We start from the raw sequence: 18,690 nt of genomic DNA, 5'->3' as shown, positions 1-18,690 counted from the left end.
TTTTTTTTTTTTTTTTAAGAAAATTTTAAAGAGAGAGCTGTGCTTGTTGGTTTTGTGAAGTTTTAAAATGGAATGTTGTGGGCTGTTGATTGCAGACTAAACACAAGACTACAATTATGTCTCTCACAGGTGTGTGTGTGTGTGTGTGTGTGTGTGTGTGTGTGTGTGTGTGTGTGTGTGTGTGTGTGTGTGTGTGTGTGTGTGTGTGTGTGTGTGTGTGTGTGTGTGTGTCAGAGACGGAGGTAGAAGACAGCATGTGGTTTACTTTCCTTGTTACCTTGTAGTCACCCTGAGGAGTTAACATCCTGTACATAGATGACACTCTTAATTAGTAGCTAGAACTGTGTGTGTGTGTGTGTGTGTGTGCGCATACACGTGTATTGCTCATGTTGCGAGGACATAAATGTGGTTTTTGTTTTTGTTTTGTTTTTGTTTGTTTTTTTTAAATACAGTCACATACTGGGGACACGCAACCCCGACCTCACCCACCGTTTGGGGACAGGTCAACATGTAAAGCAATACAGTTAGGAGTGAATGCTTGGCCTTGGAAATTCATTTAATTTGGTGTGATGTCTCAAAGGTGGAAACATGACGGTGTGAATGTCACAGGACAGCCATGTTTCCTTAAAAGAATTGCAAACCTGCTCATCTTTATGTACTCCATAATGGGTTTGTTTGTTTGTTTGTTTGTTTTTTGAAAAAGAAAAAGTGAGAAAGAGAGAAAAGAAAAATCTATATCAGTACTACAAATCTAGTTGGACTACAGTACCACATATATGTATTTTTTGGTGTCTTAAGACAAGCATAAAGAGATTTTTTTTTTTTTTTTTTTTTTAATTAACAGGGAAGGCTCCTAACCACTTTGCTTTGAGCTCTGTTCTTTCCAGTGTAGCTGTTATTGCTGTTGTCATTTGAAGGGATGTAGTACAGAGCAACAAAGAGGGAAGTAAGAGTCACAATTTTTTATTTTATTTTTAGCCATCCTTCCCACTTTCTAATAATAACACTGGTGTAATGTCCATTTGGTAAGCTGAGACATCACTGGACTAGATAGTTGGGTATTCTACAAGTCTACATGTGTGTGCAGGCGTGTGTGTTTCTATAACATACATACATTTTACATCTGTATGTGGTGCTTTTCAAGCTCAGACTTCTGTGAGCCTGACATTTCCACGCGCTACTCTTCCCTTTATATCTGTGATGATAAAAGCGGTGTTTCCCAGGAGATGCCGTGCAGCTGAAACACCTCAATTCAGTCATGTGATGTAAGCCAGGAAAATGGGGAAACTCAAAATGGGAAAATTTGCCTATTACCAACTTATGTCTGTGGAAATGTTCGTGTTATTTTTAGCAAATGGAAAAGTTCAAGCTTGACTTTTAACGCCTCTATCCCTCTTCTCTCACAGGGTGAAAGATTATTCATCAGACTGGTCAGATGATGAAAGTCCAAAGAAGGTGGCGGTAAATGGCGTCGGGGAGGAGGAAGAAGAGCAGGTAGAGGGAGTGCGAGTCAAAGCACTCTATGATTACACGGGCCAGGAAGCCGATGAGCTCAGCTTTAAAGCAGGTATTAACCCCTACTAATGCTTTTTAGTTGGAAGGCATCACAGAGAAGAGTGCTGGTATTTACAGTTTTTATTTAATTAAAAGTTTAGTTTTTCTGCCTTGATGCCTCATCTTAAGAACTACATACATACTCGTGTCAAACATGTTGTTCCAGACAAGATGTTTGACACTGATCCTCAAATGCAGTAAGAGTGTAATACAGAGTGGTGCATAAACACACACACATTACATCTTACTTTTTTGGAACTGATAAAACTAATGCATGAACGACTCCATCTAAGTTTCCACAGAAAGAAGTATACATGCATACTTCTCTGAGCATAAGAGGGTAGATTTGTGCTACTCTCTTCCATGTTTCTGTGGCTTCAGTTGGATCGTCATTACAAAAGTTGTATGTACAAAGCTTGCTGAAAGCACTCACATATCTCTGGATACTGGAAATGAAAACATTCAGGCTTTTGTTTGTTTGGGTTTTTTTTTTTTTTAATTAGACTTAATGAACCCCACAGGAATGCTTTTATTTTGTAGAACAATTACCTTTTCCAGCTTTCACGTGAAAATAAAACGCTCAGCTTTTTGCCTACATGCATCTAAATATTAACAGTGCATTACTGTAGCTTTTCAGTGACTAATCTGGTTGTAATTGTAAGGTCTGGTAAGCTGAGTAAAGCCAAATGCCCAAAAAAGAAACGACTAATGTAAATGAAGAGGAAATAAAATAATGAATATCAAAATATTGAGTTGATAGTTAATGGATGTGTGCTTCTGTTTGTTTGATTTGTTTTAAGTTAATTGATTTGAAAGGAATACTTCAGGGTCAGTGACGCAGGAAGTGGTCGAAAAATATCACCAGACCAGTTGGCAAGTAAAAGGTGCTTGTTGTTGCTAGATGAAACTAGCTGTAAAAAGGCATACAGTGCTACAGCAAAAATCTCCTTGTCATTTCTTTGGCTGGTAGCAGGTTGCTGCTGTCATTAGTCATTTGTATGGGAGACGCCAACCACTCTTCCCAGCAGCTATGAAACTGAAGAGTTTGCTGCTAACTGGGAATGGAGAACATTCACCTTCAAAGTAAAAAGTTCTGCCTTTTCAAACATGTAGTCCAACCTTTACTTTGAAGGGAAATGTTTTCTGCCAACCTGCCTACTCGTTGGCAAATACATTTTTCCTTAGTGACCAGAAGTTGTCGGAGGGGTTGCAACTGCTCTCTAGGTCAATTTGACTGAGGCTACCTGTGTGTACCGTGTATCCTCAGGGGTTGAACATTAATTATTTTTATATTTAAAGCAACTCCACAGAAAATGTTTGGGAGAAAGCCTCACAGCGGGGGTGTAACAAATCTTGCTGCGTCCCTCCTCCTCTTTACACTCCTCGCAGTCAAGAGGGAAGAAGCTGCTGTATACCAGACAAATGGTACTCCGTTTAGTATAGAGGATAAATAATGGACATAATCAAAAGAAAGAAGGGGACGGACAAAAAGACCCCCAAAATTAATATGTAGGTATATAATATATCTCCAAAATCTGAACATGAATTCACTGGAAAATTCCTAAACTTAAAAGAAAATCGTGTACTGCAAGTTGACATTGAATAAGAAACATAAGAAATTTACAAATCTGTAAAGCACATCTGCAAATATTTGGAGGACAAACACAAAAAGTTTCTTTTCTTTCTTTTTTTTTCTTCTTCTTCTTTTTTTTTTTATTTTGGTCTTTTCCAGTGGCAAACCCCACCCCCCCCCCCCCCCCCACCCCCACCCCCACCCCCACATTCTGCTGCAGGTGCAGAAATGAGAAAAATTGAGATGAAGCTTAACGTGTTGTTAAACATAACAGAGGTTTAAAGCTGCTGTGGTGTATAGTAACTCTCACCAAGCTAACGGGACTTGATGGGACCACTGAGCTTAACCCAGCTCAGCTCAGCTGTGTAGGGAGGTTTTTATTTCCATGAAAGATTCGTCCCCGACTTTTGGGGGAGTCAGAGCCAGCCTGTTTGTATCGCACAAGCGAACTTCCAAGAGCTTTTTACTGAACACATTACAACATACAATAAAGTGAAAAAATACACAAAACCTTTAAATTCCATTAGAAGGCACAATTACAGAAAATTGATGTGCTGGGGAAAGATCCTGCGTTACTGCACTTCTGTAAATCCTGTACTGTAGATCAGAATCACAGCTGTGGAGAGCCATAAGGGTCTTCACAGCTGTGGAAACGGGAGATTTTACCTTCCTGTCTTTAACTTGTTTTAAACAGGAGGCCAAAGTCCTGCGTTTTGCTTGTATTTTGCAGGCGTATCCAGTCAGTATCCAATTATTCATTTAAATGAACGTGACTAAAGCCAAACTGACTCTCATCCTTCCAGGGGAGGAGCTACTGAAGCTGGGAGAAGAGGACGAGCAGGGTTGGTGTAAAGGACAGCTGAGCAATGGCCAGATTGGCCTCTACCCTGCCAACTACGTGCACGTCATTGCGTCCTGATGGCCCCCCCTCTATGGCCACCCAATAGCAACGCTGCAATCAAGATACCAGGACTAATTAAAAGGTGTTAGTGCTGAACAGTAGACCCGCCTTTTTTGAAAACAGCCTGGGTTGTTTTGGGTTTTTTTTTGTTGCTGACTGTAAAAAAAAAAAAAAAAAAAAAAGAAAAAAGAAAAGAAAATGTAAGCATGTTTTTGTAAATTCAACCAGTGCAAAAGTTTCCTTATTCGTGATGGATTGTTCAATCAACAAGACGTCAGCGGCACAGTCGATTGGTAGAAGCTTTAGCTTCAGGCAGAGAAGCATCGAGAGGCTTGCCAAACAAACTGTAAACATGCATGTTTGTTCTGTCATATCTTTGTTTTCTAAAGGGATGTTTTATTGGACAACACACGTTTAGTCCAAAAAGAATAAGACTGGGTGGAGATGAGGTGAGCAGCAGCCATTACAGCTGGCTCACTCACAAGATTTCAGTGTAGGTTTTGAGTTTTCTTGGATCCAGCATCCAGGGGCCATCACCAGGAACTCCACAGCTTTCTCTGCTCAGCTGCGGTGACTGCTGCTGTTTCAAATGACAAAACCCAGTTAAACACTGACTGTGCCTTAGTCGATAAGGTCTGAAATATACAGCGCCACCCTACTGTCTGACTGAATTGCACCCTGGATATGTGCAGCACCGCGCTACTCTGATCGAGGAATTACAGCCTGCAAATGCGCGACGCTGCCCGGCTTTCTGAGTGAGAGATTACAGCTGTCTGCTGTATAATGGGCTCATGGCCTCCTTCTAAACATGGAAAAAACCTTTAAAACTTCGGATACATTACAGTAAATTTAATTATGCAGGCAGCACTTGATTGGCTTTCATTTAGCTTGATATTTGTGGGCTTTGGTTACTTTTTAGACACTTTTTTTTATGTGACAGCTGTTTTTTTTTTTTGTTTGTTTGTTTTTTCATATTAAGTCACGCGAGTTTGCAGATAAACAGTTGCCGCCAAAGCCAAAGCAGTAACGTCGACTGTTACCTCTGGGTCTTTTTAATCTATACATGTTTTTTTGTTGCTAGTCTGATTTGCTATGCTGGGATCACAATGCAAAATCATCTCAGACACATAAAAACAAAAAAGTAATAAGTTTTTTTTTTCTTTTATTATGTCAGGTTTGGGGGTTTTTCATGTTTAAATTTGTGTCTTACATACAAGGAAGTCTCTTCTTTCCCTGTTAATCTTATCCCTGCTACAGCTAACCCACATAGATGCTAAAATAGAAGATATTAGATCTACTACATTGGTCTGTGGATTCTTTCTTTTTCTTTCCATAATTGTAACATATACATATACAGTACTTACAGGGAGAAGCAACAATAAAAAGCTTTCTACAGCTGAATGTTTCACAGAACATCTTTTGTGCTCATCAAAAGGGTAAATGCTCATATTATAGCTTAAAGCTCCCAAATATCAGAACTCCAGTATCTCAGAGTATTGCATTTCCATTTTGAGTATCTTATCACCGGCACAAGGAGGGTAAGCCACAGAAGGTCATTGCTGAGAAGGCTGGCTGTTTGGAGTGCTGTGTCAAATCATGTTAATGGGAAACTGAGTGGAAGGGAACAATGTAGGAAAAGAAAACTGGGATGAAACGCCAGTTTTGAGGAGATTTCCCATTTTCACAAGTTGGTTCTTCAGCAGCACATACTGCTGAACCTCTTGTTGCTTTGGCTGGAAACATGCAAATACAATTCAGCACAGGGAAGCATCAGCTTGTGTCTTCATACATCTTATACAATGAAACTAGAACACAAACTGCTGTCCCTGTTGTCATGACAACACTAAGCTTTGCATGTAAAATCCTGCAAACCGGTCTGAGTGTATTACTTTCAGATCAAAAGAGTATTTTTTTTTTTAAACTTCTGCTTTACCCTTTACGGCCACTGGAGCATTATGTGGTTCCCTCCATGGATGATGTTTTCATTGTTTAATGCAGTCACCTGGAGCCCCAGACAAACCTTCCAGAGCAGAGTTATCAGGAATAATCACCAGTAATTAGGTAAAAAAAAAAAAAAAATCTGATTCTACGCTTTATGAAATACACTTTATTCACCAGTCTCTAAACATCAAAGCAACCTTAAAATTACAGGCATTCAAAATCTACAGGAAAAAGAATTCCACAAAGGCACAGACAGTAGTCAGCAACAGCCTTGTTAAAGGTTATATTAATAAAGGCTAAAGCTAATCTTTGCTACAATATAATCTTCCAGAAACAAATGCATGAGCAGAAACAGTCCTTGCCACACAAGCTGGAGTGTCGCCCTTACGACAGGCCTCGCTTCTTGGCAGTCAGACTGCGATGCCCTGCTCTCATTCAGTGAAGCTGCAGCAGGACAGTGCCAGATAAGTGCACATAAACACATCCAAGATCCAAAACCTGGACATAAATGTGGAAAATTAAAAAAAAAAAAATCCTGTGTAACCCATTTTCATTTCTAACCTGTCAAAAATGCCACGATAAAAGAAGTGTTCAAATTAAATTCAAAGTATATTTAGGAGTACTGTAATGATGTCTTTTTTCTGTGGCTCACGTGAAGATGAAACATAAGTAGGATGCTGTAGAGTAGGGGTGGGGGAACTCCAGCTTCAAGGCCCGGTGTCCTGCAGGTTTTAGATGTGTCCTTGATCCAACACAGCTAATTTAAATGACTAAATTATCTCTTCAACATGTCTTGCAGTTCTCCAGAGACCTGGTAATGAACTAATCATTTGATTCAGGTGTGTTGACCCACAGTGATATCTAAAACCCGTAGGACACCGGCCCTCGAGGCCTGGAGTTCCTAACCCCTGCTGTACAGCATCCTGCAATGACTCATGACTGTTGTTGAGCTGGCTGTCACTCGGTGCTCACTTACTTAGCTACACCTGTTCAGCTGTTTAACACAAATATGTAATCAGTCAACCACATGTGACATGGCTGTGGGAGTGGGTTAACACTGAGGTGGGGTGGTTAGCGCCATTGCTTTACGGCAAATAGGTCCTGGGCTCCCTTTAAGTACTACATTTGTGTGTAGGTTAGTGATTTTACTTTGGTTGTCTGTGCGAATGATTGACTTCCTTCCTGAAACAGATTGGCAAACTTGACAGGCTGTATCCCCATTACAGTTGGGATAGGTTTTTAGCCGAGCTGGAAGCAGAAGAGAGTGGGCACTTGGACCAACATCTCTAAAGATGTTTCCAGAGCCTTGTTCAATCAATGCCACAATTAAGGCTGAAGGCAAAAGGGGTTCCAACTTGGTACTCAAATGTACTATCCTCACGAATACAGCAGGGACCTATTTTTATTTGCTTTCACTTCTTGCCAGTCGGACTGCAAAGCACTTGATGCAGTGCTAGTGAAGTGGCTTGTGAGTGGTAAACTGGCACATCTTCAAAGGTCTCTGTGAAATGGCTTGTTGCCCTCTCCCTCTCTCTCTCTGCTCTTTAGAAGCAGAAGGATCAGCTCCAACAGTTGACACTGGATGTCAACTGTTGGAGGATGAGCAAGGATGAGCCTCTCTCTGCTGCGTCACAGCAGTCAGCTTCTGCAGAGGCACGAGGACGCTTCTGTGTCAGTAAACATTCGTCTGAGTAATGCCTAGTACTGAAAAGTTACAAATAAACAGATTTTTACTTTAAACTACATGTAATAAATTTTTATTCTTGGGCAGCAGTGACCGACATTTCATGTACGGCTCTTGCTGTAGGCATAATGAGTGATAAAGCAGTGGGTTAGGCCACAGAGGACATGTTTATCTTTGGTCTTCATTCACTCACATTCAATTCAAATCTATTTATACCACCAAATCACAACAGTCACTTCAAGGTGCTTTATATTGTAAGGTTAACAACCCTACAATAAAAAACAAACAACCCAACAATCATACCACCCATTATGAGAAAGCACTTTGGCGAAAGTGGGAAGGAAAAACTCCCTTTTATCAGGAAGAAACCTCCGACATAACCAGGTTCAAGGAGGGGCTGTCATCTGTCACAAACAACTGAGGGTAGGGGAAGAGAGACAGGACAAAAGACCCACTGTGGAAATGCAGTGTGGTGTAGATAAAGACATAAAGCATGTTTCTGAGCCTTTTGGAATGTGCAGGCTTCTTCAGCTGTGACTGTGTGTTAAACACAAAACATATAAGAGCTGTAACTTATTTGGTCTTAAAAAGGGACTTTGTCTGAGGCAAGGATATGAAAATCTGCACACATTTTTATTAAATCAACTAATTTTATCTGTACAGCAAAATCAAATCTCACAATGATAGATGTTACATTTTCATACTACATGGCATATTCCAAGAAGAACAAAACTGCACAGCGATGAAATTTGTCCACATGGAGACTTCCGTACAAAACTGGTTTTGATAGCGGTTTTTAGTTTTCTGTCAAATCTCTTATTCAACATCTGACTTCAGACAGACACAGAAACAAAAAGGTTGTTGAGAAACGCTCAAAGCAGTGATCTCCTGCCAAAAGATATTTTTCCCATTTCTCAGAGTGTGTTCACTTTTTGTTAATGAGCAGAAATCAGAAATATTCATCTTTGTGACTGCTTTTATATCACTGATGGGAAATAATTCACCACAAAAAGCTGCAAAGGATTTGTTTAAAAACAAATTTGGTTAATGTCGAAAAATATTTTCAGAAATTAATAAATGAGGCTATGTAGATGTGACTTACATCAGATAAAGTGAAAAAGTTAACATTTGTTACTGTTTTTAAGAAGAAAAGGCTAAATGTTTGGATCTTTTCATGTTATTTAACTGCAAAGCAATGATTTGCATGGCTCAAAAAAAAAAAAAAAGACTCAATGATTCATAGTCACGGGATTTTGATGTAATGTCAACATTATTTAGCTTTGATTGAGCTCTTTAATGCAAAATCTACATTAGGAGAACTACATAAAACTCTCACGCTGCTCATCAGTTGTCGTTTGGGTGGAAAAGTTACCGGACGTCTCCTTTACCTGGTAGGAATGACCCAGTTCTGAGGTTCTATGATGCAAAGGACACACCCACTGCAGCCATGACCAATACACTTTTAAATCACTACTACTTTTAAATGTATCAGTTTTAGACAGTGCTGGTTCATGTTTTAAGTTTAAGACATGACCCAGCACCGGAAACCACTGTGGTTTTGATAGACTGTAGATAAAAGATGGTCTCAAAGGGAAGCCCATGTGGAAACATTCTTTGTAGATAGTTTTTTTTTTTTTAGACCAATACCAATTCTGATATTGTCCATTTAAAAGTCTGATATTCCGATATACCTGCTGATATTTTTCTTTCTGATAAACAAAGCATAAACAAATTTCCCTAACATTTTCTGCATGTAGTTTATTTATATACTTGTTTACACTCCCAACTTTTCTCAGGCCAGCAGGTTGTTGTGTTTGTGGCACTCCAAACACATGCTGTCAACACCAAAGTTGCAGAGTGCCCTCTGGTGGACAAACTACAGAATATCAACACTCAAAAGACTCACTAGTTAAATGGTTGAAGGGTTTCTCTCCTGTTGGTACTTTACATTTAATTTATCGAGCATTATAAGTGCCAATACCAATACATCGGTAAATAGTTAATATTGACTGAAATTATTAGTTAATATCAGCTCTAATACTTTGCTAATAGTCCACAGGGGATGACGTCTCATGATGTCTGGTTTCAAATTGCCAAGACGATGAGGATGTTTAAAATACTCCAGTCAAAACAGGATTTTACAAAACGAAGGGCAACATCCATCTTTAGTGGTTTTAATGGAAGTGAGTAACTAATGGTGTTCTCTTGTACATCACCAATGCCATTCAACCGCATCACAAATTTTTGAAAAAGATTTCTTTGACCACAACAGGGCAGTGCTTTACCAGCAGCTCTGCTGAAATGTGGATGGACGTGTTCTGTTGTTGAAGTTTAGATTTTAGTGGGGGAATTGTTCCTGTATGTTGCTGTCACTAGATGAAATTGGTTGTAAAGAGGCATACAGTGCTGTACAGTTTGTACAAAAGTCTGCAAACACTCCCCAACTAGTCGCAATTTTTTTTTAAAGATTAAATTTTATTTATATAGTGCCAAATCACAAAAACGGTCACCTCAAGGATCTTTATATTATATTATATTATATTATATTAAACTCCCTAAACTAAGTGGCTGTAAAATGTAAAAGAGTGTCACGCAGACCACAGACAGAAATCAATCACCTTCAAGACGTAAATGTTGCGTCTTGAAAAGTGTTGGTTTCAATGGTTACGTACAACTTTTACTTTAAAGATAAATGGGTTCAGTTTCCTGTTTGTGTTACACTTTTCTAAGTTTCACTACCACTTTGTGGTTAGCTATCAAGAGTTTGCAGACATGTTGGCAAACACTCTGGGCAATCGCAGCATTCTGCTAGTGACCGCAACACAAAGTAAGCCTTTGGGCCAGGACCTCATTGTGACTGCCAGTAACCTATAGAAACCATTCACCAGAAAGTCTTTGACTGGTGTTGAAGCCTATGACAAAGGCCTTAGTTACCTGCTCATTTCCTCAAGAGGTTTTGCTTTTTGCCTCGCTACTATGGTTTAACAGAAGTACCATCTTATGGTGAAAATGAGTATTGCATGAAAGGTACAGTCCAGTCCTAGTTCAGCTCTAGTTGACATCTCTAAGTCATAGCAATTCTTTCTTCACATTCTTCTCGACATTTTAGTTAACTTTGGAAGGTTTTAAACCTTTTACAATTAGTACTTTTAAAGCTCCATCATACACAGCTGTACGTCTCTGCATGTCTCACTGTAGACTACAAAATCTGTATTTAGCTGGATTTCCAGGAAAAAAACATAAAAGATCAATCAAACTCAAAAGAAACTAAAACATCATCAGACAATAAATAAGGCATAATGTTAAAAAACAAACAAACAAAAGTGCAATGAAGTTAGCATTTAAATTAAGTTTTAAAACCATGTGCGCAGGACAATCCAGTCAATGACAATATTGAGAGCAGCTGGACCTTCATTTCCAGTCAGTAAGAAGCGAGATGGATCTGAACTGGTCCAGATGAAGGAAGAGAGGATGGGACTTTGTCACTGATGAGAAAATGTTTCAAAGCAACAGGAACTTGTCAGAATTCAACCACAAAGTTGAACGACTCAGGCTGCTGCAGTCACTTCCAAAGAAACGGTTTCCTGTTGCGCTGCATGCTCCAGTCGCCATTAAATATCACAAAAATAAAAGCGTCAGGACTGAACCGGGGGGTGGGGGGTGGGAGAGCAATTCTAGCCCCAGAAGCAACAGCCCTCAGTCACATCAAGAACAGCGCTTAGTTAGAACCTCAAACAAGATCGTCAGCGAAAGCAGATTTGTTTAAAAAAAAAAAAAAAAAACCATGATTGAGGAAAAACACTTGAATCAGACAGCCGGTGCTATCGCAGAGTTTGGAGATGTCCAAAGGGAGATTTTAGGATTCATTGAGGGGGTAACGGGGTCCAGAGCTGGGCACTGGTGTTGGCACTGTGCAGGCTGGCTGGTTACAGATCGGGCATCTGAGAGAGGAGGGGGAGGAAGAGGAGGAGGAAGGTAGGGAAAGGTTTAAGGGCTCAGTTCTTTCGGAAGCATCGGGGTGCTCAGTCTTCTATCGGTCCTTCAGTTCTCTCGTCACTCGCTTGGTGATTCGACCGCACAGCAGCCCCACCAGGAACAGGACGCACACACTCAGTGCGATCATGAACAGGATGTAGTTCTTGGAGGGTGATGTCATCACCTGCACGGCCAGGTCTGAGAAGCCTTCTGCTGGTGCCACCTATAGCACAGAGGGAGGGGGCTTGCGTCAGTGTTTGCCTGGATAGAGTGAAGTATCTTTACATTAATAGAATGATTAGTGCACAAATGTTTTGAGGTACTCACAGCAACTACATTACGCAACCTAACAACTCTTCCTCTGATGCTACCTGTGTGTTGGCATCAGGGTGGAAGCTCTAGTCCCAATTGTCACAGTAATCCAACTACTGATGTTTACCTTTGCAGCATAGCTCCACATGTCGATGCGGTCTTGAAGCCTCTTCTTACACTCAGGCTGAAGGCGAACTCTCTTGTCCTGTAACGCCTCCATCAGACACGACATCTCTGCATGGAGAGGGACAGAAAAATCTAGTTTTGGTGACCAAACACAGTAAAAAGAATCTCAGTGAAAGACATTCAAACCCCTCAGCCTCCTAGTAGAAGCACCTGTGGTACCAATTTGAAAATCCTATGTTGCCTGATTCTTGAGTTTTTGTTGGCATGACAACAATGATACCCCATGAGCCTTTCAGGCTGAGGTAAAGATGGACAAGCAAACTTTATTAGTAAACAGTCATTGATTGGGAAGCGGACTCTGATTAGAATACTTTCTTGACTCCATCTAACCAGCCTGACAGTTTTGCACAAGAAGAAAGATTGTGTGAAAGCACCCACGTCGTCCTCTGCCCGGCGTGATGGCAGCACAGTGGTGTTTCAGGTCCAGAGCACAGGCTGTGTGGAGGACCGGGTCCACAAAGATGTCTGCCTTACTTTCCTTTAGCATGTTCAGGACTTCCTGCAAACACAAACAAATAAGGGATATGTGAGTTTTTACATTAAGATTCAGTGAGCATTTTTTTTGTTGCTGTGAAACCTAAACAAACACACCTAAAAACAAAAACATACAAGGTTACCTGAAAGTGTAACCAGTAGCTTTTGGTGGCTAATGTTAGACTTTTTTGCTAAGTGTGCCAAATTAGCTAATGAGAGTTTTCAGCCGTTTTCCCTCCTTCTTCTATGATACTATGAATGAAAATAATGAGATCATCTAGAAGCAACAGTCACAGTGACGCTAAAGTTTTCATTTGTGTGTTCAGACTTTGGCTCCTTTCATATTTTGAAGCCTTCTGAAACATACTGTACTAGTACAGTATTCTACACACTGCAAAATGTCCATGATATTTTAAAACCAACAGAAATATGCTAATAATCAAGTTCATCTTATGTTGTACTGTGGACACGTACCTTTTTACAGGCTTCCTGTCTGATTTTAAGCAGGTTGACTTTCAGACACTCTTCCACCTGACCAGTCTGCTCCTGGGCAGCCGCCTCCTCTGCGCACAATCTGGAGATCTGCAGAGGGAGAAAAAAAAGGAGGAGAGAATTGTTCATTTGTTTGTCTTTGTGTGTGTGTGTGTGTGTGTGTGTGTGTGTGTGTGTGTGTGTGTGTGTGTGTAAGCACGTACTTCTTCTGAGCAGTGCATCTGCAGCTGTCGGTCCAGTCTGTAGTCGAGCGCAGACTCCTGGAGAATCACTCTGATCTGGTCTTCGCAGTCTGAAGACAATCTCTAAAACAAACCCCGGTCAGAAAACACACAATTTCACAACAATCAATCACCATGTTATAGATTTTCGTCTTTCACAACACTGTTGAAAGGCATACACTACAACTTACAGCAAAAACAATGTCTGCCTGTATCTTTGAAACAAACACGACCTTAGTAGAGTTGTGCTCTAACCTGGTCAGCATATTTGAGTTTGAGGCAGGCGATGACCTGACCCTCCAGTTCACCGTCCTCGCTTGCTTTGTTCAGGATGGACTGGCAGAACTTTGGGATGTCGGCTCGACATGCCTTCCTCAGCACTGGGTTCAGACGGTAATCTGAAGGGGGAGGAAGACAAGGATGAGGACAGAGGACGCTACGGTCTTTTTTACGGGACTCTGTGTGTGGTTGTGTGTGGTTCTGTGTGAATACCTGTGTTCTGTGTGATCTGCCTCTTGGTGATCATCTGTTTACACTTGGGATCCATCAGCTCACTGTTCTTATTCTGCTTTAGACACTGGAGCACATTCCTGGCATCCGCTTCTGTACAGAACCGCTGCAGGAGAGAGTAATGGTGTTTGTACAGATAATGAGATCTAGGAACACGCTGACAATTACTCCAAAAAGACCATAAAGCCATAGTTTAGTCACACTGTGTTAAACAGTTAATGTGAGGCTGTAAAACTGTACATATAAAAGTAAATATGCAGAAAAAGTAACTGAAAGGTAAATGTGTGCAAAATCACAGGAAGTCCAGAACGTGGGTCATCTGTGAAGAGGAATTAAGTCCATTTACTCATTTCAGGTTGTAAAACACTCACGTTTTTACTCCTTTAAATCTTTCTTAAACATATAGCTACTTTTTGGTTTACAATTTATATAAAGAATATGTGCTAAGATTATAAAATGTAAACCACTGCTAAAATTAAATCAGTAGAAGTTTCCTATCAAACTATTTCAGCAGGTTTTGCAGCACAAAGGTATAGATGAGAAAAAACTTTAATAAAAGAGTGAGGTTTCACAACTCTCAGTCAAAGACACAGCACCACAATGACAGAATTCAGTCCCAGTGCTTTTCCCCACGATCTCCTCTCCCTTTTTCCTGCCTCCATCACCTTGATCATCTGTTTGCAGACTCTCATGAGCTGGTAGTCGAGCTCGGGGTCGCTCATCTCCACCTCCTGCAGTCTGAAGATCCGCTGGTGGCAGCGCTGGCTGAGCTGCTTCTTCTGCTCCTTCAGACACTCAATCATCTGAGTAGGAGCAGAGGGCCAGGACGAGTGAAGACGAGAACGATAAAGAGTGGAGGCAAACAGCAGAAAAGAACAATACAATGCTTCTATTCTTACACAACACTCTGCATTCCCTACCTGAGCGTTACCAAATGCTACGTTGGGACACAGACGACTGATGTCTGACTTGCAGGGCTCGTACAACTCTGGTTCCAACCGAATATCTTCGGACTGAATGAGAGGGAAAAAAAGGAAACTTTAGTGTTTTTCTTAGAAAAATTTTTACAAAACTGATTTTTGACAAAAGTAAAAGTAGAACCAAAGTAGAACCTGGTTTTACAGATTAAATGTCCCGTGGTGCTTTTCTGTATCACAGTTCACACAGTAGTGTGTTATTGTCTAGTTTTATAAATCCTAAAAAAACTTATGCTTAAGGAAACACTAACTTTAATGCTGGTCTATAAACTGTAGGACTTAAACATTACTTGGTGGTTCTATAGTGTCGTAGTTTACACATTCCCTTAATGAGGAAAAGATCCCTAGTCTGATTCAAGATGGAGACACATGTCCCTTTTGGGTTGTGTCATAAAGGACATCTAGTGTTTAAACCACTGAACAGCCGGAAGTAGCGGTTTCTTATCGTGAGATACTGATAAGAAAAGTTATTTCTTATAGCGACATTCCCGATCAGTGTTGACCAGGAAAGATCAACTTTGCAAGATTTCTTTCATATTACAGTAAAACTCCAGTCACCAGTGCTGCACTATGAACATAGTAAAAAGATGGATTTATCCTCCTTGTGAAAAGTGAAGTTAATGCAGATGGGCCTCGGGTAACTCCCATGGCTACAAAAAGACTTCCAGTTGTATAGAAGGATTTCTCTATGACCTCAGTAAACACTTCCCAGCTTATAGGTTTATAAGCTCAGCTCCTGGTTTCTAGCCATATTGAATAAAACATTAAGTTAGTGAATTGTGGAGGCTGTAAAACTGTAAAGAGTCCGATACGAGTCAGTGAAGTTCACATCTATTTATCTGGAAGGTTGCATGTCTAACCTGTTGCTAATAAGTAACTGCAGCAATCCCGGCAATAAATGTGCACGTTTATTCATGTTTTTGTATGTTAGAGCCCTGAGTTCAGGTCAGGAAATTCGGCTTGCGGTAATGAAGAGGAGGCTTGCGGTCATGTTACCTCTATGCCACACTAGCACCTACAAGTTCTCTTCTCCTCTGCCTTTGGTGTAAAACGTATGCGGCTGGTCTCTAGACACATACATAAAACATCTATTCAAGATGATGGAGCGCATTAAGGGAGTTTTTCCTTCCCACTGTCGCCAAAGTGCTTGCTCATAGGGGGTCATATGATTGTTGGGTTTTTCTCTGTATCTATGAAGCGCCTTGAGGCGACTTTTGTTGTGATTTGGCGCTATATAAATAAAATTGAATTGAATTGAATTGAATCTGTTTGTTGGAACATGTCAATGCAATAACTATATTCGTTAGCGCAACACTATTTTTTTCTATTAAGCTACTTGTGTGTTTCATATATGTTTCAATGTTAGCTAATAGGTGTCACCACTGTTTTGACAATAAGGAGGCTTTTGACTTTTTCCCACACTGCAGGTTTATTGACCCATCCATCAAAAATACGTGAAACTGTCTGTACATTTTTACACTTTCATGTTGGCAACAGTGTGAGGAGCAAGTTTACAGTCATTAGCTAATTAACCAAATTTAAAGATAATCCCGGCTGAAGACACTTCTATGTTGGCTTCACTTTTTATACCTGGATGCTATGTCCATTTTTATATACAGTCTAAAATTAAGTTTAAAGTGCTGAGATCAAATGACATAAGCAAAACATTGTGTTGTCATGGATACGTTAGGGGTTAGGTAACACTGTGGCTGGCAGACTGTCTGAAAGAAGTCTGAGTGTGTTTGCATGTGTGCGTATGTGTGTGTGTGTGGTACCATCTCCAGCTCCTCTACCCGCAGCTGTTTACGACATTTCAGAGACACCCTCTGCTCCCTGGCCTCCTGCAGCGTGTCATTCCTCACTGTGGTGCTGAGGCAGATGACAACATCCACTCTGCAGGGTCACACAGAGAGTCACTTATGTCCAATTAAATCAGTTAAAATGTTAAACTAAAGCTCAACCTCAAGGAGATTTTGCACTATTCTCATTGGTTAGCAGTCATAGAGTCTCACTTTTTCTTGATGTTTGGACACAAGCGCAGAACATCCTCCTTGCAGGCCATTTTGAACTTATAGGAAAACCGGAAATCCTTCATTTGAATCTGAGAGAGAAGCACAGGGATACTATGGTGATAGTATTATCCTTTTTTCGTTTTTACAATTATTTGCATTTATTTCATTCTTGTTGTCACTATTGTGTAACTCAAAAACAATATTCAAATATTAAAGCTTCTCTGAGTCTATCAGCTCTTTGAAGATAAAATTCAAAATCAAAGACAAGAACAATAAATGGCCTGTATTTATAAAGCACTTTACTAGTCCCTAAGGACCCCAAAGCGCTTCACATATCCAGTCATCCACCCATTCACGCACACATTCACACACTGGTGATGGCAAGCTACATTGTAGCCACAGCCACCCTGGGGCGCACTGACAGAGGCGAGGCTGCCGGACACTGGCGCCACCGGGCCCTCTGACCACCACCAGTAGGCAACGGGTGAAGTGTCTTGCCCAAGGACACAACGACCGAGACTGTCCAAGCCGGGGCTCGAACCGGCAACCTTCCGATTACAAGGCAAACTCCCAACTCTTGAGCCACGATCGCCCCGAACAACAAGAAAAAGAAACTGGTATCACAGAGTAAAGAGAGAAACAGAGACAGAAAACAGAATTTCATGATCACTCACCAGCTGGAAGTGTGTAACCCCAACTGCACATTTGTCATTCATCTCCTTCTGGTGTTTATTCTGAACCAAACACTCCATCAGATCACCTGTGTCGATCTGGTTATCAGCTACATCCTGCACACACAAATAACAATGCAAACATCCAAAATCTTTCTATTTACGTGACATTCAGGGACAACAACGCACAACACCACCACAGTGTCGTTGTTCAGTGGAATAAATGAAAATGCTCCGACTATACTCCGGAAAATAAATACACGGCTCAAAAAAACGTTCCTTCTTACACAAAAGAACAGATACTGATCCTGTTGATGGGTATCTGTTCTTGTCCAGCTCTCTAAAGTAATTGTCTCTCTTCTGGATTAACAACCCTCTGAGCTATTAAACTAACCAGACCAATATTCTAGAGTTTTCACTGACTTGATGCTATAGTCTAAATAAAAAGTGTTCCTTTGATTATTTTAACGTGTATATTCTTGAGGAACCACACTGAATAACATTTATTTTAATGCAAGCAACAGAAAAGAATGCATTAGTGTTGGCCAACCCATGTGTAGGCATGAACACAGTAAAAAAACAAGACCAAAAGCACTGTGAGCAACTGAAACATATGTTTACGTACCCTGCAGATTTTTAGCATTTGAGGTTTGAAGACAAAATGTTTTAAAGTCTCTTTGACACAATACCCACTCTACATAACTTCACAAACGGGCATGCAACAGGTTACCGCCACCACTTTTCCCTCACGTGTCCTAAGGTAAAGTCAAATATGCTCACGTGGCAGTGTGCCTGAATGACGGGCTCACAGGCTCTGATGAGGAGAGCGTCGATCTGGATGTCCTGAACAACGAAACAGACAGCAACGGGTCATAAATGTGAAGGTGAGACAAGAATCACTTGTGTCAACACTGTTTCTCTAACAGCTCCTGCCTGCTTTCGGTTTAGCTTTGCTAACCTCTGACTCCAGCTCTGTCAGGTTGCCCACGACGTCCTTGCAGCCGGAAACTAAGTCCTCCAAATGATCCTGCAGACATTCCAGCTCCTGGACAGAGGCACACATTCAGCAGCAAGAACAAGAGCATTTCAACCATTACTGTGCGGCAGCCCCTAATGTGTGAACCTCTGCATCTATAGGCCGGTTTACATGTGAACTAGACTAGTCCCAGTATTTTCCAGCCACAGGATTTATGACACTGTGTGCACA

At 40.8% G+C, this 18,690-nt stretch overlaps 2 protein-coding genes across 5 annotated transcripts in view; one reads left to right on the top strand and one right to left on the bottom strand.

The window, feature by feature from the left end:
* pacsin3 (protein kinase C and casein kinase substrate in neurons 3) overlaps positions 1–5,429 on the top strand; it is a 34,644-nt gene extending 29,215 nt beyond the window's left edge. For all 3 annotated transcript variants that reach the window (XM_085276381.1, XM_085276373.1, XM_085276387.1), the window contains 2 exons: positions 1,407–1,567; positions 3,931–5,429. In XM_085276381.1, coding sequence (XP_085132507.1) covers positions 1,407–1,567; positions 3,931–4,046 — 277 coding nt within the window. In that variant the 3' untranslated portion in view covers positions 4,047–5,429. The remainder of the gene's footprint in view (positions 1–1,406; positions 1,568–3,930) is intronic.
* Positions 5,430–8,265: 2,836 nt separating this feature from the next.
* LOC146583725 (Golgi apparatus protein 1-like) overlaps positions 8,266–18,690 on the bottom strand; it is a 28,413-nt gene continuing 17,988 nt past the window's right edge. For both annotated transcript variants that reach the window (XM_085276341.1, XM_085276349.1), the window contains 14 exons: positions 18,442–18,528; positions 18,264–18,326; positions 17,487–17,600; positions 16,813–16,901; positions 16,576–16,693; positions 14,744–14,836; positions 14,489–14,626; positions 13,806–13,929; positions 13,569–13,711; positions 13,296–13,397; positions 13,075–13,182; positions 12,505–12,625; positions 12,068–12,174; positions 8,266–11,851 (listed from right to left, as the gene is read on the bottom strand). In XM_085276341.1, coding sequence (XP_085132467.1) covers positions 11,684–11,851; positions 12,068–12,174; positions 12,505–12,625; positions 13,075–13,182; positions 13,296–13,397; positions 13,569–13,711; positions 13,806–13,929; positions 14,489–14,626; positions 14,744–14,836; positions 16,576–16,693; positions 16,813–16,901; positions 17,487–17,600; positions 18,264–18,326; positions 18,442–18,528 — 1,575 coding nt within the window. In that variant the 3' untranslated portion in view covers positions 8,266–11,683. The remainder of the gene's footprint in view (positions 11,852–12,067; positions 12,175–12,504; positions 12,626–13,074; positions 13,183–13,295; positions 13,398–13,568; positions 13,712–13,805; positions 13,930–14,488; positions 14,627–14,743; positions 14,837–16,575; positions 16,694–16,812; positions 16,902–17,486; positions 17,601–18,263; positions 18,327–18,441; positions 18,529–18,690) is intronic.

The sequence above is a fragment of the Mchenga conophoros genome, linkage group LG1 (genome assembly GCF_057382185.1).
Source record: "Mchenga conophoros isolate Kocher_MC1m ecotype Shallow Benthic linkage group LG1, M_conophoros_male_GT1.1, whole genome shotgun sequence".
Lineage (NCBI taxonomy): Eukaryota > Metazoa > Chordata > Actinopteri > Cichliformes > Cichlidae > Mchenga > Mchenga conophoros.
The sequence above is the reverse complement of the archived record's forward strand: the minus strand, read 5'-3'. Positions and strand labels throughout refer to the sequence as shown.